The 21,330-nt window shown below is 37.8% G+C and overlaps 1 protein-coding gene across 1 annotated transcript in view; it reads right to left on the bottom strand.

Annotated features, from left to right (window-relative positions):
* LOC127442322 (calsyntenin-2-like) overlaps positions 1 to 16,944 on the bottom strand; it is a 390,092-nt gene extending 373,148 nt beyond the window's left edge. The window contains exon 1 of the mRNA XM_051700250.1: positions 16,680 to 16,944. Within this exon, the coding sequence (XP_051556210.1) occupies positions 16,680 to 16,752 (73 nt within the window). The 5' untranslated portion in view covers positions 16,753 to 16,944. The remainder of the gene's footprint in view (positions 1 to 16,679) is intronic.
* Between the last annotated feature and the right edge of the window lie 4,386 nt (positions 16,945 to 21,330).

Raw genomic sequence — 21,330 nt, 5'->3', positions numbered from 1 at the left:
CGTTACGGTAATGCTTTCGTGTCCAGAAAATGATGTCACAATGCAAAAAATAAATAAATAAATAAATAAATAATAAATCTTAATGGTCCCTAAATGTGGGCTTTATTCTCTTTATGTAAAATATACTTTCAAACTTTTTATTGATTTGGGGTTAAACCAGGACATTTGACAGGTATCGTGCGAATCACTTGGTTATGCTGGTCCACCAGCCAGACCAGCCCAAAACTAGCATAAACCAGCCTAAACCAGCATGGAAGTTCATAAGTCTTTTCAGCAGGTGTTTACATGAGCATCTAGCACTTCAAAGTTATTCTCTCATGTGTCGCTGAGCTATAAACAGAATTGTGTTCCTCATTAAATGTCCTTTATGTCCCAACATGAATATTATTGTCTATCTGTCCCTCCAGTTCAAACAGGTAATAAGTCCAAATAACTCTGGACAGTGATGGTCAATGTCTTGCTCCGACACACATTGTGATGGTGGGTAAAGGCCCTGTAAGGTTAGCGATAACTCAAGCCTGGCATCTGTAAGGGGTCCAGAGGATTCATCGAGCTATTCTCCATATTTCACCAACAGAGATCATCAGCCTCTGTTGGGACTGTCACTCTTGGTGACTTACGACCCTTCGGCCAAGTCCTAGGCTTCACTCGAATGCTTTAGATCTCTCTCTGTTTTAGCTCATGTGTTCCATAAAAATTAGGAGAATGTTTTGGAGTGGTCAGATAAAAGAAGGCACACAATGGCAGATGTGACAGAATGTTAGCCTCAGTCATCATTCACTTTTTATTTTATGGACAAATGATGTAATGAAAGTGAATGGTGAATGGTGACAAGACTGATCTTTTACTCAGTGTGGCAACTGTCTACAATTCAAGAAAATCACTCGCTTATGAGAACAAATTTTGTGCTATGTGACTAAAAATTTCTGGGATTAGCCACTGGCTGGTAAATTTTCAGATTCACTCACCAGTGATTGAGTAGTATATTGGCAAAGTACTTTAGCACCAAAATCCTTTCACAGCGTGTTGAGAGTAAAAGTTTGGTTTGGCTCGTTCTGTGTTATGCATGTCCAAAGACGAGATCCACCCAATCCATTTGTCAGTGAATAATGTTTTTTTTAATAGCCTTTCTGTTCTTTACAGTCAGTTGTTGATCAAAAACAACAAAAAATAAACATTTAATTCCAATCTCACATAGCACGGATGCGGTAAAGCAGCCATTTGACTCCACTTTCGTTAATGTGCGCTCAACTGAAATGCCTCTGTCAGAAGCTCCCTGAACTGCTGTTATTTTTAAAGAGATAGCATTGTTTTAACTCATGTTCTACAAATTAAAGTTAATTTAAATAGTACAAAGAACACAACCAAACTAGCAAAGCAAATAAAAGCTGAAAACACAGAAATTAGCCACAATACAACAAACTTAATCCACAACAGGTTTAAATCACTTTATATTAGGTGTCTTTAATTACTATGTACTTAAGTATTTGATACAATGTACTTACTATGTACATACATGTTGCTGCATTGTACATTTAAAGTACCTGCATTTAATTACATTTGTAGTTACACTGCTAACCTTACCTCTAACCCTAAACCTAACCCTAGCCCAACCCTTACCAAAACCTAACTCTGACCCCTAATCCTAATTCTTAACCCTAACCCTACTTCTAAACCTACCCATACCTTAACTTCAATAGCAGCAAATGTTAATCTTGTGAGAATTTTGCATCACTGGGCCACCATAGAAATATACCAATATGAATCAGAATTGAATCGAATTAATCAAAATCGAACCGAATGAAGAGCTTGTTTTTTTGTTTTTTGGATTTTCTCCCCTTTTTCTCCCCAATTTGGAATGCCCAATTCCCAATGCACTCTAGGTCCTCGTGGTGGCGTAGTGACTCGCCTCATTCCGGGTGGGAGGATGAATCTCAGTTGCCTCCGTGCCTGAGACAGTCAATCCGCGCATCTTATCACGTGGCTTGTTGAGTGCATGTGGAGGCTTCACGCTATTCTCCGCGGCATCCACGCACAACTCACCACGTGCCCCATCAAGAGTGAGAACCACATTAAAGCGACCACGAGGAGGTTAACCCAGCGTGACTCTACCCACCCTAGCAACCGGGCCAATTGGTTGCTTAGGAAGACTGACTGGAGTCAGAATGAAGACCTTGTTAATAGGAATCTAATCAAATTGGGAAATCTGTATCAATACCCAACCCTACCAGTCACTCTGTTTTATTTGCTCATCAAATAAGTCCATTATAATTGGAATTTGGCACTTGCGGAGTACTAATTTTGGATTCTGGCTGAGATCTCTCTACAAACCCCTTCGTATTCTCACAAAAACTGCAACACAGTAAATACATAACACCAAAATACAAAGAAAAGAACAAAGAGCGTGATGGAAAGGGGGAACGAGGTTGAGGGGATTTGGAATTGTTAGTGGAAGTTCTGAGGGCAGGAATGAAAGGGCTGACTGACAGCTCCATTTTCAGCTCAGATGCTGAGAATTTCCCCCATTTTGTCCTTTTATCTTCTTGCCCCTTTCTTCCTCTTTATTTTTGTTCATCTGATGAAGGAGACCATATTTTAACAGACACAGTTAAAGCGAATCAAGTGTATCACTGCAGGCGAGAGGGAAAGATAATGCCTTTAACTGCGGGACGCACCATGAAAATTAATAACTGCTTTCATGAGGACAAGCTTCCACTTCCTCTTCTCTCTGGGCGGCACTGTTCCCACCCAAAGTACCTTACTCTGCCTCAAAAACGAACAGGTGGGGCCACTCACAGCAAATCATAAACAAATCAGTAATATTTTGCACCGTATGCCATCATTTTCCAGCAAAAGTGTGTTAAAGAGATACACCCAAAAATGTAAATTCTGTCGTAATTTACGTACCCTCATGTTGTTCCAAACCTGTATGTGACTTTCTTTCTTGCATGGAACAAAAAAAGATGACAGCCTCAGTCACCATTCACTTACTTTGTATGAAAAAAGATGCAATTAAAGTCAATGGGGACTGAGACTAACATACTGCGTAACTGCCTCTTTGTGTTCCTCAAAATAAAATAAAAAGTAATATGGATTTTAGTCAACACAATTTTTTTCTTTTTTTTTTCTTGTCTTATGAACAATATAAATGGATCTTTTTCTGACATACACTGGCAGCCAAAAGTTTGGAATAATGTACAGATTTTGATGTTTCAGAAGGAAATTGGTTCTTTAATTTCACAAAGTAGAATTTCACTGATCACAAAGTATAGTCAGGTCATTACTGATTTAAAAAACAGCACCATCACTATCTGAAAAAAGTCATTTTTGATCAAACCTAGACAGGCCCCATTTCCAGCAGCCATCACTCCAACACCTTATCCTTTAGTAATCATACTAAATTGCTAATTTGGTACTAGAAAATCACTTACCATTATATAAAACACTGCTGAAAGCTATTCGGTTCTTTAAATGAAGCTTAACATTGTCTTTGTGTTTGTTTTTGAGTTGCCACAGTACGCAATAGACTGGCATGTCTTAAGGTCAATATTAGGTCAAAAATGGCAAAAAAAAAGAAACAGCTTTCTCTAGAAACTGTTCAGTCAATCATTGTTTTGAGGAATGAAGGCTATACAATGCTTGAAATTGTGAATGCACAACACATCAAACATTTAGGCAGATGGGCTACAGCAGCAGAAGACCACGTAGGGCACTTTATTAGGGCCATAGAGTTATTAAAAAATTGCTCAGTGAGTGTACATTTTACATATATATTACATAAATATTCATAGTATATATGTAAAAATCTGTGCCCCCTTGCAAAAAATCCCAAATCAAAGTTACGAAACCCTAAGTTACAATTGTAAGGGTATTATCACAAAGAGTTTTCTTAACTTTTTCTTAAAAAGATTTGTTGCAACTGGTCTGACTGGGCCTCCAGAATAAAATATTTATGGTTGAGCTCAAAGATGTATCATATACAACACACACACACACATGCAGCCAAATACAGCCACTCCCACTCTGGTTGTGCCTTTGTTGCATGGCATACATTTTTATTCTTGCAGCAGTGGCAAGAGGCCCGTGGCATGCACTATTGATTTCAGCTTCAGTCAGCACAGTCATCTGACAGGCGCCACACGTATGAAAACACTCAGACGGATAGTCTCTTTTTCAGTCTCTCTTTCATCACACTTTATTCCAGTGTGCTCTCTTTCTCTCTCTCTCTCTCTCTCTCTCCAAGATCCTACAGCTTCTCGCACATCCACACACGCATCTAGCGAAATGCATACAGAGACATCACACCTGCATTAATATTTTACGCTGATGTGTGCAGATTCTAGCTGTAATTAAAACTACCCAGCAATGTGAATTCACATTATCTCTGTTTGAGTCCCAACAGTCACTGCTTGTGTGTTTGTTTGAGAGAGAGGAAAGATCATGAGCCACGCACCCCGCCACTGTGCTTTTCCACCTGGGAGAAAGGAGGAGGGGTGGTGTTGCAGCTGGTCCTGTCGTAAACAAACACCTGCAGTTTGACAGCCCGGGTGTCTCCTCCACCCAACAACATTAACATCCTCCTTAGTCATTTATGAGCCAAAGATAAAACTCCAACCCCTTTCAGAGCATCCAAATAACACAAAGGGCAGCACCTGCGTCTCGCATTCCCTCTGCGTGTTACAAGAATATCCAGCAACTGCTCAATTATAAGAAGCTCTGTGGGTATTAGATCGGCGTGGTGCTTAGATACTATCCACACGAGTGGGGGGATCAAATGTTTGATTGTTACTGTACGTAAGAGTTCATTTTCAGGGTAGAAATGGCTGTTTTTCTCTCTCTGTCACTGTCAACTGGAAAAAAAGGAAAAGGAAATTTTGTGAAAGCATCAAATTTTGCCATATCCACCACAGTTCGCTAACCACGCAAACAGTGACATAACCTCTGAAGAAATGTTGTGGGTGAGCTGAGATTTCCCACTGCTTAGTTTCACAGAAACCATTCATAACATCTCCAGGATTAACAATAAAACCAAAATTAGGGCTGTCAAATTATTAAAATATTTAATCACTTTTGAACTTTTGTTTGTTTTACAGAAAGAAAACAAAAGAATAGGGCTTTGTGTAATTATTCAATTCATAATTCATAATTCAATAATAAAACAACTTTCTCCACACTTTAAGTTTTATAAATATTTTTTTTATTTTACATCATTTACCATTTAGTGCTAAATAGTGTTAGGCCACGACCACACATCCACACTTATAGGTCCCCATGATTTCAGCATTGCAGAAAACACGGACAGAATCGTGGAATCCAATCATAAAAACGGAATTAACTATAAAACAAGGAATTTGAAAATGTTATTGAAATTAATGCATAAATGCACAATTAATCAAATCAAAATGGTGATATGTCCTAGTATGATGATTAAACTACAAAAGGCTGAGACTGAATTAAACAAATAGCCTATACAATCTGCATGAACTGCATGCTTCCACTGTAAGTGAATGTGAGAAGCCACTGCTTATACACTAACCGCATCATTAACATCACGTGCGCACTGTGTGTGTGTGTTAATGACAAAGAGTAGGGATGTCCTGATACTGGTATCGGTATTGGGCAGTGGCGATTTCTCTGCTTTCTTTTTCATCCTTTCATTCTCATTGACTTTTTTGCCTATGTATTTTCCTCTCCTAATTAATCTACAAACGAATAGCAAAAAACAAAAAAATGTATCCAATCAGAATTTATTCCTCGATGCTTACAAGCAAAGTGTGACAACTGTTTCACAAATCGCATGCCCGAAGCCATGCTCCTTAGCCATGCTCCTTAGCCGAAGCAGTGTGTGAGTCTGAGCTCCACCCGATCAGGCCTTCAGAATTTCCACAGAATCCCTCAACAGTGTAAGTTTGGCATCTAAAGTCAGATTGTCAGATTCATCAGCCAATCAGATTGATTTATTTGTTCTTGTGGGTGTGGTCTTTAGGATATGTCCCAGTCAAGGCCTTCTAGCTGGCCTTGAGTGACGCATTCATGCTTTAAGTGATGTACGTAATTTGAAAGCGAAGAGCGCGAGATCTTGCTGACGAGTCGGCTGTCATCACTGCTGGTATTGCCGTTGAGAAAGAGATCCTTATGGATTTAAAAACCTAAGATGTTCTGCATGAGGACTGATTTTCACTTCAAGCAAACTGATGTGCTTTTTGCATTGTTATAGCAACATCTGGAGTTTTCTAAGTGTAAATTAGGCTGCTTGTGCATTCAGTGTTGTAGGGTTTTACTGGTTGTTTAGATCAGTGTTACTATCAGAAATAATTAATAATTATTTCTTTAGTTATTAATTAATATTTAAATTAATTAATTGAATCTAACTCATTAAAACCTCATATGGGGCTCCAGTAAATGTAGTGTGCTACATTTAGGAGCGGGTTTGGTTATTAGCAATAATTAATAATTATCAAAGATAATTATTAATTATTAAAATCAATAGAACATTGATGAGAATCAGTGTTAGCTTTTTTAATCCTTTAAATCAACAATTATCAAAGATAATCGTTAATTGTTAACATCGATGAAACATTAATTAAAATTAACACTAGCTTATTGATCATTCAAATTCAACAATCATCAAAGATAATTATCAATTATCAAAAATCAACAGAATATTAATAAGGATCAACATTGACGGGGCACCACCCTGGAATCAGGGACTAATAACCAGATAGTAAAACAGTCTCAATATTAGATTGTTTTCTTAGGAAAATCAACATCCGAAGAATATCGATTTTCGGGAAAAAACAATGAATGAAGGCTTGAATCCGAGCACTGACATCCTGTCAGCATGACACAGGCGTATGCAAAACAAACCAAAACACTCCTCTTTGTAATATAAACAAAGTTTATTTATGCAGTAATATCAATTAATAATTAATACAATGCAGTCAATAAACTTCCGACTTACAACTACAAACTAAACAGTGACATGATTAGATATGGAAATAAAAATAATCCTATAACACATAAGGTGTGTGTGTGACAGTGTGTGTGTTTGTGGGGAGGGACACGCACAAAATGGCGGACGTGACTCTCGTGGAGAGTATGTCACGCGAGACTTTCGGCCAGGGAATATGACCACGAATGGGGGCGGCGAGAAACCAATCAATGGCGTCTACCAGTCACCGTGTGTATCCGCTTGTACGATAGCTTAGGGACAAAGCTGGGCTGTAGAATTAAGCTATCTAGGAGCCAAAAATGTGTGCCAGAATATTTGTGAGGGGTCGCGTGCGTGTGTGTGTGCGTGTGTGTGTGTGTGGTTAGTACGAGAGAGAGAGCAGTGACGGCCCTAAAGCCGATTTCGCGATCGTGGGAGAGAAAGCAGCTGTTAGTTCATCGCTCAGAGACGCGGTGGATGGCTCATAAACAGTCCCGCGTTCTTTGACTCTTTAATGGATGAACTCAGCTTACCTGTCTTACCCGCGATGGCGAAATTGCACAACAGTCCAATTTGGTTGGACCACAATACAGCAAATCAAATTCGTGATAATTAATACCCTGAGTATTAATAATGAGCGGACATGGCGGTCCGTAAACTGTACAAGCAAAAACCTTGAAACACAAGAATAACACACTATAATATTCTATCTCTGCCCAGACGTAAACCTCTTACTTGAATCGCATGAGGACACAGGTAGAATGTGTTTACCTCCGTCCTTTAACTCCGAATGGGTTCCTTGAGGCTCGGGTGATGACGGGAGGCCGTTTCTTCGCTCTGTCGGCGGGCGGTACGGCTGTTGATTCTCGGCGGGCTGGCGGAGAACTCAGAAATGTCGGCTTGATTGAAGATGGAAGAGAAATCTTTAATCTCTTCACTTCTGTAGGCAAACGGATGAAGATGCGAATTGCTCGGCGGTCTCCTTCGGATCCGTTAGAGTGTTCGGTTGAACACAGAGTAATCTCAACTCGTCCAGCGAGCTGGAGATTGTATGGCCACAGTTTCAAGTCGGACGTTACTTCCTTGTGCCATGAGGTTGCACATGAGAGCAGCGATGAGCTGCGTCTACACACTGCAAACAAAGTTGCTGGAAGCAAATCCCGGAAGCATTTCAGAGGTATTTCTACTCCTGTTGATGTCATGGTTTGAGGGACGTTCTGTTGTGTGCCTCATCCAATAGGAGTTGAGAGTTCGATCCTTTAGTGAGCAAGGCTTCATGGGATTTGTGTCTGTTTTGGACTCCCTTTGTTTGATTTTGGCGCGATTTTTATCAGTAAGATTTACGACTTGGTGTGTGGGGGCCTGAGTTAGGTTTTTACGACTGTGTTAGGCCTGCCTTTGTCTTCTATCTGAATACATGAGGCCCAACAGTGTCGGATCAAGTTTTGTAAAGTAACCGTGTACCCTGACGAAACAAGACCTCCTTGGTTCTGGCTTTCATACGTGGATGTGTTTTTAAAATTTAAATTGGTATTATTAGTTGACTGTCACGTAATGTATGATAGGCATACGGTATCTTATTCATTGTGAAACTGTGTTTTCTTAATGGCATGAATCGCACTGAAGGCCTAGACTTAAAATACACGGGCCGCGGCTGGTATTGAGTCTGATACCGAGCTCATGTACTGGTACTCCTACTCTTAAAAATGTTCTGATAACAAAAACCGATACCATATGACATACGAATGTCATTACGTAAACATTCAGCGAACAAATTAAAATCACATTATGTCCTAGTGAGATTATTTTACCGCAAAAGCTGCAATTTAATGATATAAATATATAGTTTGCATAAGCAGCGCACTGCAAATGTGACGGCTGCACATACCTTTTAATCCTCCTTGGCTTGTACAGGGAAAACACCGTCATGAGCATCGAGTGCTCTGTTTGAAGCAGATGACAGCGAACAGAGCGCAAATTCACTTTGTAGCATGAGGCCAAACAAAGTACATACTTATTTAATTAAGTAGCAGCCTTTGTGGTTTAATAATCACTTTGAGTCACGTAGCGACCTGCTCTTCCGGAGTGGGAAGCTCGCCATAATGTCAGAGCTCATTGGTTATAACAACACAGAAACACTTCAAATTAATAGCTCAGCAAAAATAAAAGTTAAATTTAAACTTTCATAAAAAAATATGAGAGAAATGTAATATTCACTGTTATACTACTACTACTAACTAATAATAATAATAATTCAGTAGTAATTGTATTATATTTAAACAATATCTTACATCTGTGATGCTCTGTAATGCATCACTTTATTTGATAAAATATAACTCAAATATATTTGAGATTGTGTTGTGAGGTTCTGAATAAAAGCACTTCATTTGATAAAAACAAAACAATATCGTGTTGAAAATTAATTGTTATACTTTCATTTGATTAATGTTTTTTATTTATTTATTTATTTATTTAAACACCATTTTGATGATAAAATTGAAATAAACTGTTGAAATGCAGTTCAGAAAAAAAACAGATATTGGACTCGGTATCGGCGAGTACCAAAAAACTGTACTCGTACTTGGTCTCAAAAAAATGGTATTGGGGCACCCCTAACAAAGAGCAGATCACTTTGTTCACTGTGAAGCGCGTAGAACATGCAGACCATATATTTATATAATTAAATCATAGCCTTTTGCGGTTTAATAAGCACATTAGCCCATATAGCAAACTGCTTTTCCAGAGGTGAGAAGTGAAGAAATCAAAAACATCAGATTTTCTACCAAAACACCAAAATAAAAGCTCAATTTAACTGCACTGTGTGAAATTGAAAAAAAAAAAAAAAAAAATGCTACAGAAATATATTACTTCTTTATAGTAAAATGTAATATTCCATGTAGTAGTAGTAGTAGTAGTAATGATAATAATAATATATCAATAATAATTACATTATTTGTAAGCAATATCTCAAGCAAGAGTTTCATCACTCTTTTCATTGATACTGTGATGCTCTACTATGCAGCACTGTATTTGACAAAAATAATAATAATAATAATAATAATAAACCCTATTTTGGGTTTTGGATTGTGCTGTGAGATCAGTATAGACGCTCTTCATTTAGTAAAAAATTATGCAATGGTATGCTGAAAAGTAATTGTTCTGTTTTCATTAAATTAAAATGAAACAAATTAATTAGATTTATATATATATATATATATATATATATATATATATATATATATATATATATATATATATATATATATATAAATTGTAATTAAACTTTAAACACAGAACTCAGAGAAAATAAAATGGAAAACACAGAATTTGGGAAAAAAGAATAAAAACGGATTTCATAGGGTCCTACTTCCAAGAAGCCATAGCTTCCGCTAGCTGAGCAGTTACCATTTTAAATTAATGTGAATTCTAATGGTTAGCTTTCTCCAGGCATTTTAGTGCTCCTTGGACGTGGCTAAACCTGAGCTTCGGAATCAATCAGTTCCAATCAGCTCCAAAGATTCAGATCAGTTTTTGGACAAGAATTATACAGGTAATATTAAAATTAAGTAAATGTGTTAAAGGCTTTAAAAAAATGACAGTGTTAAACATATATGAATCGCAGACGTTAATATGTTATGTTAATATGTAACACCAAAATAAAGTGAACAACAAGGTTACGAATAAGAAGTATGCCATGACCTAGCACACTGCAAACATCTGCTCTCTGTTGCAAATCTTGGCCCAATTCGGCAAGACTAATCAAAGCGTGGCCTTTCTGATCTGGACCTTCACAGTGGAGTCCTGGTTGTTTACAGTATCCAGCTCAGAGTTCTATTAAAGCAACTGATTGGCTCTTTCTCTCGCCGGTTATGTCACCACAGAAGGTCAGAGAGACCATTTCTGTGGATCAAGCTGAAAAGATGAGACGCGATGCATGCTGCCTTATCTACGGTGCTGAGGGAGCTGCCAGGAGCTACCAGGAGCTTGCAGCATGATCCAATCATCGCAGGTCATCAAACAATGCTTTTACTCCAAGTTGTACAAATGGCAAGCTGACTGAGACCAGGTTTGGGTCCATTTTAATGAAACATGGGGTATGGCGCTGCCCTACAACAACAAAAGGTCAGCGCAGCATATACTGAGGAGATGTTGCCCTTAAAAAAGTCCTATGGAAAGGTGTACTTAGAGGAGGACATGAACACAGTCTTTCTATTAAGTCAGTGCACTGGCAGACATCTTTGTAACGCTCTCGGGCAGTTATTTTTCTATGTAAATAAGCAGCATACAAGGACAGCTCATATCTACTTGAATGGGGGAACACAGAAATCTTGAAAACAGTTGGTCAAGATTACGATCATAGAACATATTTCAAATCAGCAGTAAAATTTGACAACACTGGAATCATAAATTGTGCTTCTTTACCTCAGATTACACTAAAAACATGCAATTTTCTCAATTTTCTCAGCTTGTTTAGCTAATGCACATGCGCATTCTCAAATTGACTGACAGGCGATGTCAGTATCTAAGGTGACTTTTACCTGTAAGGTGCGAATTCTGGCTGTAAGGTGGAACTTCCTTTCTACATCCATTTACCGCTGGGCATTCCAATTTCTTCTATTCATTGTAATAGAAGTGGTCCATCACTGCTAAATAGTTGCTGACAGGAATAAGTTTCAATGCTCAGTTTCAATGCAGTTAGCTTCTTTTCAGCACAGCACATTCAGTAGAGCAAAAAAACCTGAGGTCAGTAAGTGACAGAGCTGCAAGGGCTAGACAATATGTATTGTTTAATAATAACATGACGTGGGTGTTTCAGAGAATTCTTGTGTTTTCAAAACACTGGTCGAGAATGTTCAAAGAGATCGAGGACATGATTCCTACACAATGCCTTCTGACTACGTTACATTCAATCTCTCACCCACAGACAGTTCTGTCTCACGGTCTACTGGAAGTAATCCATCTTGTAGTGCACCATTGTAAACACAGTGATTACATCCATTCGCTTGCATTCTTTTCTAAAAAAGACATGCATCATACAGAGGAAGTGTCATGAGTCGTTATTCGCTAACATGTGGACATGCACACTCTCACATGCTCACACACATTCCCGTTCACCATGGGCACTCTGTTCACCCATGGCCAGCTCACCAACACCCAGTGCAGGCAATTAGAAGGAAAGCTGGAGGACAGTGTCCCAGAATCCCTCTATCTCTTCCCCAAGAGGGAGCTGAAGCAGTGTAATTGAGACTGAATCCGAGAGACTAGCCCATTTCTCAGAAATGGTCTGCAAATGCAAGGAAGGGTCTCAGTGCTCCAATACCAGCACCAGGCTCATAACACCAGCCAATCAGCCGCACTGAGGACAGAAAATATGGTCTATTTCACAGGTGTGCCTATGTGTGCATGTACTGTACCTTTACAATTGTGCACATGTGTGTAACTTCACAGTCCATGTTTGGGATGGAAAATTTTATTTACTTAGTTATTCAAGTTGTGACTCTCTTTCGTACATTCAGCAGCTTAGAGAAGCGTATCGAAATGTCTGTATAAGGTCAGAAACATACCTTACACAAGTATCCTTGGCCTGATGCGAGGGCTTGACCAACACATTGTCAACACGCAGTCCAGTTAAACATACATACCATGCATTCTTGCACTGCTGTGGTGATAATAAAACTCAAGGGGTACAACAAGGGGACAACAGAGTAACTTTTAAAAGTTTGTGCTATTAAAGATTTTTTTTTTTAGTATTCAGGTAAGTTGCTATAGAGGTCTGCTACCAGACTCAAGCACGACGGAACCCAACAACTCTGGGTGCAGTTCGGGTTTGTAATTAATGAAAAACGACCCAGGCCAACATACGAGTTAGTGGCTGTTCACACCTAATGTGTTTTTGCGTGCATCTGCGCTGATTTTCAATTGTTTTTCTTTGTAAACAAGCACTGGAAAAAATATTTTTGACTGTTTTTTATTCTGTTGCTCTGGAAACATACAGTAGCCCATGATTTTTGCATGTGTATATTAATGTGTGTGCAAACAGTACTTGTTCTGAACTTGTAATTGAGGCTGTTTAAGCATGTGTGACTCTGAGCAGAACTGTGTCTGTTTGAGTGTGTGTATGAGTGTGTGGCTGAGCATACAGTGTTATTCCTGTGCAGACTGGCCAGAGCTGGCGAAAGAGCTCCACTAACAGGGCCCATCTCACCTCCAATTCAGCTCTTTCCTGTCGTCCCCTCCCTTCCTTTATCCCCATCCCTCCCTGCCACTCATCACACCAACGCTAATGATGCATGCTGGGTAATTAACGTTTAAATTAAGATGCGCATTTGCATGGCATTCTGGCTTGAAGATCGGCGTGCTCCTTGAGAAGCCACATTAAGACAAAAAAGACAAGAAGAAAGATAGACCTCTTGAAACAAAAGACAAAGGAATGTTTTCGAGTGTGAGTGTGAGCTCCTCCATGCTTTCCGAACAACAGAAGTGATTCAAAAGAGCTTTGCCTTTGCTTTCCCTAAGCTTTATGTTCTTAGGTCACAAGACAAAATCCTAAGTTATGCATCTATTCCAGATCAGCAACCCAATTTATTTGGCTCTGGGATAAGGCTGTGCTTTCTCTGAAAAGGCCAGCATAAATCCCAGCCTGCTTTTACAGACCTACCCTTATGTCACTGCTGTCCTTGTTTTATTCCTTTCCTTTTGTGAACTCCAGCATGCTAATGCAAAACTCTACCTCTAAGACTCTGAGTTTTAGAAATACTTTCCATCTCTCTGACACAATAACGCATGGCCTTGCCAACAATAAATGAAGCTTTAATTTCTCTCATTGTTGGTAACAATGGTCAATCTCTAAATGTTAAGAGACCCAAGGCACAATACAACTACAACATTGTAGAGTTCATCAAAGCACTTTAAACTCAACAAACAGTCTAATAGTAGTCTAATTCAATTAAATAAATATGTCTAAAATAAACTGTTTTTCACTCAGCAATCAACCAGGTAGTTAGTGAGTTCAAGATTACAATGGCCTTCTGATGTAATTTTGATAAAATCCTTCTCACTTTTTTTTTTTTTTTTGAGTTTTGAAGGCCGTCTGGCAGAAATCACAAGCTTGTGGTTAGGGCTGTCATGATTATGAAAAATGAATGACGATTAATTGTCAAACAAATACTTGCAATTATGATGATTAATTGTCTGTTTTAGGGCTATGATGATTATTTGTCTCTTTTAGGACATTCACATTTAATTGTCATATAAATGGTCATATTTCTTGGTCAAGTGTGCTTCATACAGCTTAAGTCTTTTTTACATATTTAACTTCAAATATAACAATCAAATAATCAAATAGGGGTATATGATTTCCTTTTAAGGCTTAAATATATATATTAATGACTTGAAAAATAATGTTTTAAATATCTGAATATTTCTAAATACTTAAAATATGTCTCTTTTTGGTCAACTTTAGTTTTGGTCAGTTTTAACATTTACACTGCTGTCATTAAAACATTTTATTTTAACAAAAAAATAATATAATATAAAATATTTTTTATTATATTTATATTATATTATATTATTTTATATTATATTATACAATAAAACATTTTCTGTCCTAATTTCTTCACTTTCACACGTCATTTTTATGCTCTTTGATTAAACCCACGAGCCTTTATTTCTCATGAAGCACAACCTTTGAGATTTCGTTTAATAATTGTATCACTCCAAAGAAATATACTAAGCGTGTCTCCTCTTTTGTGTCACTGTGTGTCATTAACACTGCATATATGAACCCGTTATGACCAGGAACATTTGCCATTACACAATCGTTTAAAGTGAAGTCAGAGCGCTTTACGTTCACTATCAAACTTTATATTTGTTTATATTTTCATGGGAGTTTGGTGCGAGCCTCTGCTGATGGCACATGAATCAAAGCGCTAAAGAAGCACTCTTAACATCCGCTGTGCAGCTCAGTGACACTTGGAGTTCAACTGAATAACACACAAATGCGCCGTTGATGGCATTTATAAATTTGCTTAAAATGACCTTATTTGGGCACTAAAATGTGATTGGAAATTGAAGAGCACAATAATCGCGGTAATCTCAAATAAATTCGTACATAATTTACGAGTTGGCTATTTCGTATGGTCTCGAACGATGTTGTTCGCATAAACTTGTCCGACTTCCTCGCGTGCAAATTCCCAGATGTCTAATGCGGAAGCGCGAGTTCCGCACACGAAGGGTTAAGGACATACTTATTAATGTTATGCCCTTACCAAAACCCCTTATCTAAACTTAACCAATCAGTAGAGTGTGTAAACATGATAGGAAGCTGTTGTGTGTGACAGAAGCAAGTAATTGTCACGTAGGTCCTATTAGATGGAAACGATGTCCAGCGACGTCATTGGCTGTAGTGAAAGTCGTAGGAATTCAAACGAGTGCAGTCGCATGATATCATCTGAATTAGCCAAATTTAGAAAAGTCGTACGGATCCTGACAATTTCACCGTGAGAGTGTGCTGCAAATAATCGCGATTAGACGGTTATTTAATAATCGGGCCAGGCCTACTTGTGGTTGTTTTTCAGCTGTCATACCTTGAAAGCACTTTAGTGTTGAGTCATTTTGTGGATATTTTTTTCACCAAGCTTACATTTTTGGACTGGTAGAGGATGGCATTAGTAACACAAAGGTCATTGGTTTGTTTCCCAGGGAACACAGGATACTGGCTATTCTATTCTGTTCCATGGCCTTGCTCACTTTCTGAGGCTCTTCATGCATAAAGCTTAATTTTCAACTCTTTTTCATCATGTTCAAATTTTCATGGTGTGCTAGAATCCAGAAAATTGGAATGCAAATATTCAAGGTTCCGATTCCCTGATTCACTAATCTGTTACACTGAAAGCATCCCAAACTAAACCAGAAAATTACTTCTAAGGAAAGTAAACCAGGGCACGCAGGTAGGCCCACTGACAGACATTCCACATGTGCACTAACGAATAATTGAACGTTCCATATTCATCACTGCCCCAGAGACACAATTAGATCTCTTATCTCAATGTTTGTGTTCCTACAAACATTACCATGGCAGCAATGGCAAATCTCTGGCTTTATATGCTCTTGAACTCTTCAGGACTATGCAGTCATTGAACGCCTCATAGAGCTTTATGGAGAAGATTAAGCAGGAACGCAGCTACTATGAGCATCATAAATTAAACTGATCAAGTAGATAGATCAGTACAAATGTGCCATAAAGGTCAATTAAATATTGATAAGGGGGAAATGGCTATATTAAGGCACATACCGAGGAAGCTTAAATGTGGACATCACAGACTGTATTATTGCATAAATCACCCCTCTAGTAAAGAAAACACCTAGATTTATACCATGATCACTACTTTAATGGGTGTAACATCCGTCACCTTGCTGAGAAGATCTCATTGAGCTGTTGATCTCACTGAAGTGTCCTATAAATGAAGGTTCATCTTGCATGTTAAACTTGAAAAAGAAAAGGGGTAAAGGACATTTGAAAATCAGTTAGGGAGAAACTTGCACTCAATAAGGGCACATTCAATTCAATTCAGTGCCAGCCTGATACATTATAAGACACTGTCACCCTTTATTGTCGGTGTGCAATCTGCAAACTGCATGATCCGATGTGACTGTAATTTATCACATATGATCTAAGACATTGATCTAAGAATAGACTACCCCAGGCGTTCCCTGTCAAGCCGATCCCAAGTTTTCCGATCTGCCTTACCTTTACCAGCCAGGCTGCCGCACTGCCCGAAGAGCACGAGCAAAAGCATCGGCGTTATCAAGCATATCTTCATGATGAGCCAAACACTTCGACCAGAACGCGATGACCTAATTCTTCCTCTTTTGCTTTCCTTTACTTTAACTAAAAAACACCACCACCCTGGGTCTATCTGTCCTTGAGTGTCGCAAAGGTGCAGACGGTGAAGTGAAGTCTTGGTACTGAAACTCCCAGCAGCACGAGACGCGGTCTGAGCGCACGCGGGAACACGGTCTGCGCTTCTGTGAGATGCGCGAGGCAGAACCTCAGGATCAGGCTGCTGCTACGTCACTCCCCGAAAGCAACTAATCTTGACCCATGATACGGCATTTATATACACGCGCAGTATTTGGATAAACATTGTTGATGAATTTAATAATTAGTATTTTGATGTTGAAACATGGTATTAGAAATTGCTTTGTGTATTTCTATTTTTTTATCTATTTACACAATTTTCCGTATCAAAGATTCAGCCCAAGATAAACACACAGCATAATATCCAATCATCTTATCATTCTCATTTATTAATTATTGATATACTCATCTTAATCCAGTGACAAGGTGGGCAACTGCTGCCCTTTGCCTTCCAGGCTCATTAAAAATGAATAACAATAACAATAGAGTTAGGATGTTTTCTTTTTTCTTTGTAGCTCAGAATTAATACTTGCAATGCATTGGCAATGTTTCTAAAACATAATTATTAATAATAATTCTAAATAATATGTGTTAATGTTCTTTTGAGATTGACTTTACGTTCTTTATGTTTGGGGTAGGAGATACCATATTGCTGAATGTGTAGAAATAATAATACTATTTTCAAATAATTTTTATTATATGTGAAATATGTTCAACAGATATTATTGAAGCTGTTTAACTCTGTTTTGCTACAGAGTAGGCATGTCATTTTTAGAAAATGTGACTGTTATATAATATATCTGACCCCAGCATTAATACACCGTATAGAAACACAAGAAAACAAACTAAAGTACTTGTAGATGTGACAAAGTGTCTACACCAATCAGAAAATGTTTGCATGTGAAAACGCATTGCATTTATTCATGTTTTATACCTAGGGCCTCTAGAGACCTTAAACATAAGTAATGTAACATATTTAATGTAGGACGGCTGAAGTGTTATCAAGTGAAAATTTTGTTTGCATAGGTTATCCTAAAAGAAGAAAAGTCGTGAAGTATCAAACAGACAGTTCAATGTTAAAGGGATAGTTCACCCAAAAATGAAAATTTTCTCATCATTTACTCACCCTCATGCCATCCCAGATGTGTATGACTTTCTTTCTTCTGCTGAACACAACAAAGATTTTTAAAAGCTTTCAGATTTCAGCATTGTAGGTCCATACACAGCAAGTGAATGGGTACCAACATTTTGAAACTTCTAAAAACACAAAAACTGCATAAAAGTAATCCATATGACTCCAGTGGTCAAATCCATGTCTTCAGAAGCGTTATGATAGGTGTGGGTGAGAAACTGATCAATATTTAAGTCATTTTTTACTATAAATTCTCCTCCCTGCCCAGTAGGTGGCGATATGCACAAAGAATGTGAATCGCTAAAAACAAAAGAAGAAGAATGTGAAAGTGAAAGTTGAGATTGAGAGTAAAAAAGCACTTAAATATTGATGTGTTTCTCACCCACACTTATCATATCACTTCTAAAGATATGGATTTAACCACTGGAGTCATATGGATTACTTTTATTCTGTCTTTATGTGTTTTTGGTATTTCAAAGTTTTGGTACCCATTCACTTGCATAATGAGGACCACCAGAGCTGAGATAGTTTTCAAAAAATCTTCATTTGTGTTCAGAAGAAGAAAGTCATTCACATCTGGGATGGCATTAGGGTGAGTAAAAGATTAGAGAATTTCCATTTTTTGGTGAACTATTCCTTTACATATGTTTTTGAGCTATTCACAGGGTCTTTCAGACACAAATAGTATTAACAATCTATTAATTGTGGTGAATTTTTCAGTTTGAAATATTTTCCACCATTAGGGAGCTCCTTATTCTTCATTTAGCATCATTACAGACACTTCTGTTTTAGATAATAAAAATCTAACAAGACTATTTACTAATAGACAGCTGCAGAGTGAACATCAAATGCTAGATAAAAATGTTACGCAATGCTAAAAGTTAGGACATCAAAATTTGTTTGTTCATGCTGGGAATTTCTTAGGATAGCATACACTTGTAAAAGTCACATTTATTTAATGCACTTTTGTAATCCAATTTTGGTAAGACTATTTTCAAACCATATTAATTCCCTTTTTTACATGGTTGCTCCTGAAAATGATCTCTCCTAGTGCATTAACTATATGTGTAGTAAATCCCAACTTCCTTTGTGTAAAAACCACCAATTCACATGCAGAATGTATTTTCAAGATCAAACATTTTAATTTCTAATGGTGGTTCATGCCCTACCTGGGTATTCCCCTCAGGTAAAGTGAGATTCGTTGGCTGCAGTGGAAAAGAGTGTGTGTTCTGTGAACTTCCCATGTGCCCAGGTTGACTGGAAAAAATTTTAATGAGAGCTCAACCATGAACTGAAGGTCTTCCAGTCTCAATTTACTCTCGACAGCACTAATTAGGTTCACTGTAAAGATTACTGAAGACTGTAAATAACACTTTCCTTTGAATAAAGTATAATGATACTGACAATACAATGTCTAGATTTATATTTGAATGATGCAGATTTTGGACACTGGAACATAGGATGTGCAAAACATTTATTTCTGCATTTATTTCGGATTAAGATCTGTTAAAAAGTCAGCCTTTAAGATTTAGCGTCTTCAAAAATAGAGAAAACTTTGCATCAATCCATTTAAAATTCTAACCCAACACTCATTCTTTGGCTCATTTTGTTTCCTATTTTTGCTTAGTTAAATGCCAATTTCTCCAAAGCCCGGGGGAATTTCTGATAATCGTTTTAGTTGCTTGAAAAAAATGAGGTGGTTTGAAATGCCATATTATTTCCCCAGTCTTCCTGAAACCTAATTTACCTGCACAGCGGACAGATCGGAAAAAACATTTGCACTCATTCATTCCAATCGTTTGGCTTGTTGCATTTCAGGGGATGCGTTCTGTTGAGTAAATTTGCTCTAGGTGAAAGCTTCTTCGCTCTTTTATCAAGGAATCTGAAAGTCTAAACACTCAGCACAGCATAGACAGGAGAGGAAAAGAATTGACTTCTCTGAGAGAAGAGCACAGCAGCAACCTTCTCGCAGTAATGCCTAAAGCAGGTTATTTGCCAGTTTATTATGGATGATGAACAAAGCTGATGTTTTGTGCAATCTTTAATTAGCTAGCAGGTTGCTAGTGCATCAACAGTGCAACAAGAAAACAACAGCAACGACAACCTTCAATGGTAACTCTGTTCACTGTTTTCCAAGGCAAAGCATTGTTTGCAGACCTACAATACATCCTGTGCTAATGAAGAGTCTATTTTAGAAAATGGTGATTGTACCATTAAGAAATGACTTCTGGCTTTACAAATTAGGAGCCATTATGATAGAGGGTTAAAACGAACTTGAATTTCAGCAGTGGTCTAAATTTGGAAAGCATTTAGCTTTATGTTTCATAACAGATATATGGTTTCTCCATCACTCTGATTGGTTGTCTATGTATTCAGACTACCAAGAATCACAAGTAAAGGGACTTTTTTCTTTTTCTAAATACAGTATATAAATTACGCCATGGCATACAGGTTAATATCTGTTTTCAATTGGTTTTCAACCCCTTGGATCTTATTAGCCACGTTTTTATACAGTGCAAATGTTGTCATAATCTTCAGAACAAGCTGTACTATGACTTAGCTTTGGCTTTTGCCATTATGGAGATCTCTAAATAATTAAATTTGATTCTATTTAAAATCTTATGAGAGCAATCTATTCAAACGTCTGAACTCATCTGTTGCAAGAATAACCCTTCTAGGTTCCACCGCAAAGGTGATGCATCATCCACAGACACCTTTTTTTTTTCTTCTGTGTTTTCACTGCCCCAGTCAGACTTAGAATCCGTCATTTGCTCATTCGTCTGACGAGTCCATCATTTCAGTACCTTGGAGAGTTCACGGTATCTGTGGCAGTACTATGTACCTCCCAAGAGGGGTCACCCTAGAGTCATCTCTGTGTAATTACTGCCTGGAAACTCCTTAAGATGACATTTGCCTTTAAATGACAATGGCCTGTTTTATCCCACAGGTTCCTAATTAAAGGGATAGTTCACCCAAATATGAAAATTCTCAAATCATTTCCTCACACTCATGCCATCCCAGATGTGTATTACTTTCTTGTTTCTGCAGAACACAAACAAAGGTTTTTAGAAGAATATTTCAGCATTGTAGGTACAACAAACAAGTGAATGGTGACCAACACGTTGAAGTTTCAAAATTCACATATAGGCAGCAGAAGAGTAATCCATATGACTCCAGTAGTTGAATCCATGTCTTCATAAGCAATATAATACATGTGGGTGAGAAACAGATCAATTTTTAAGTCCTTTTATTTTATTTTTTTTATTTTTTATTCTGAAAGTGAAATTGGAGATTTATAGTAAAAAATAATTGAATTATTGATCTGTTTCTCACCCAAGGGGATTGCAT

Source organism: Myxocyprinus asiaticus, chromosome 6 (assembly GCF_019703515.2).
Source record: "Myxocyprinus asiaticus isolate MX2 ecotype Aquarium Trade chromosome 6, UBuf_Myxa_2, whole genome shotgun sequence".
In the NCBI taxonomy this organism is placed as follows: domain Eukaryota; kingdom Metazoa; phylum Chordata; class Actinopteri; order Cypriniformes; family Catostomidae; genus Myxocyprinus; species Myxocyprinus asiaticus.
Note: the sequence above shows the minus strand (reverse complement) of the source record. Positions and strands in the feature narration are given on the sequence as shown.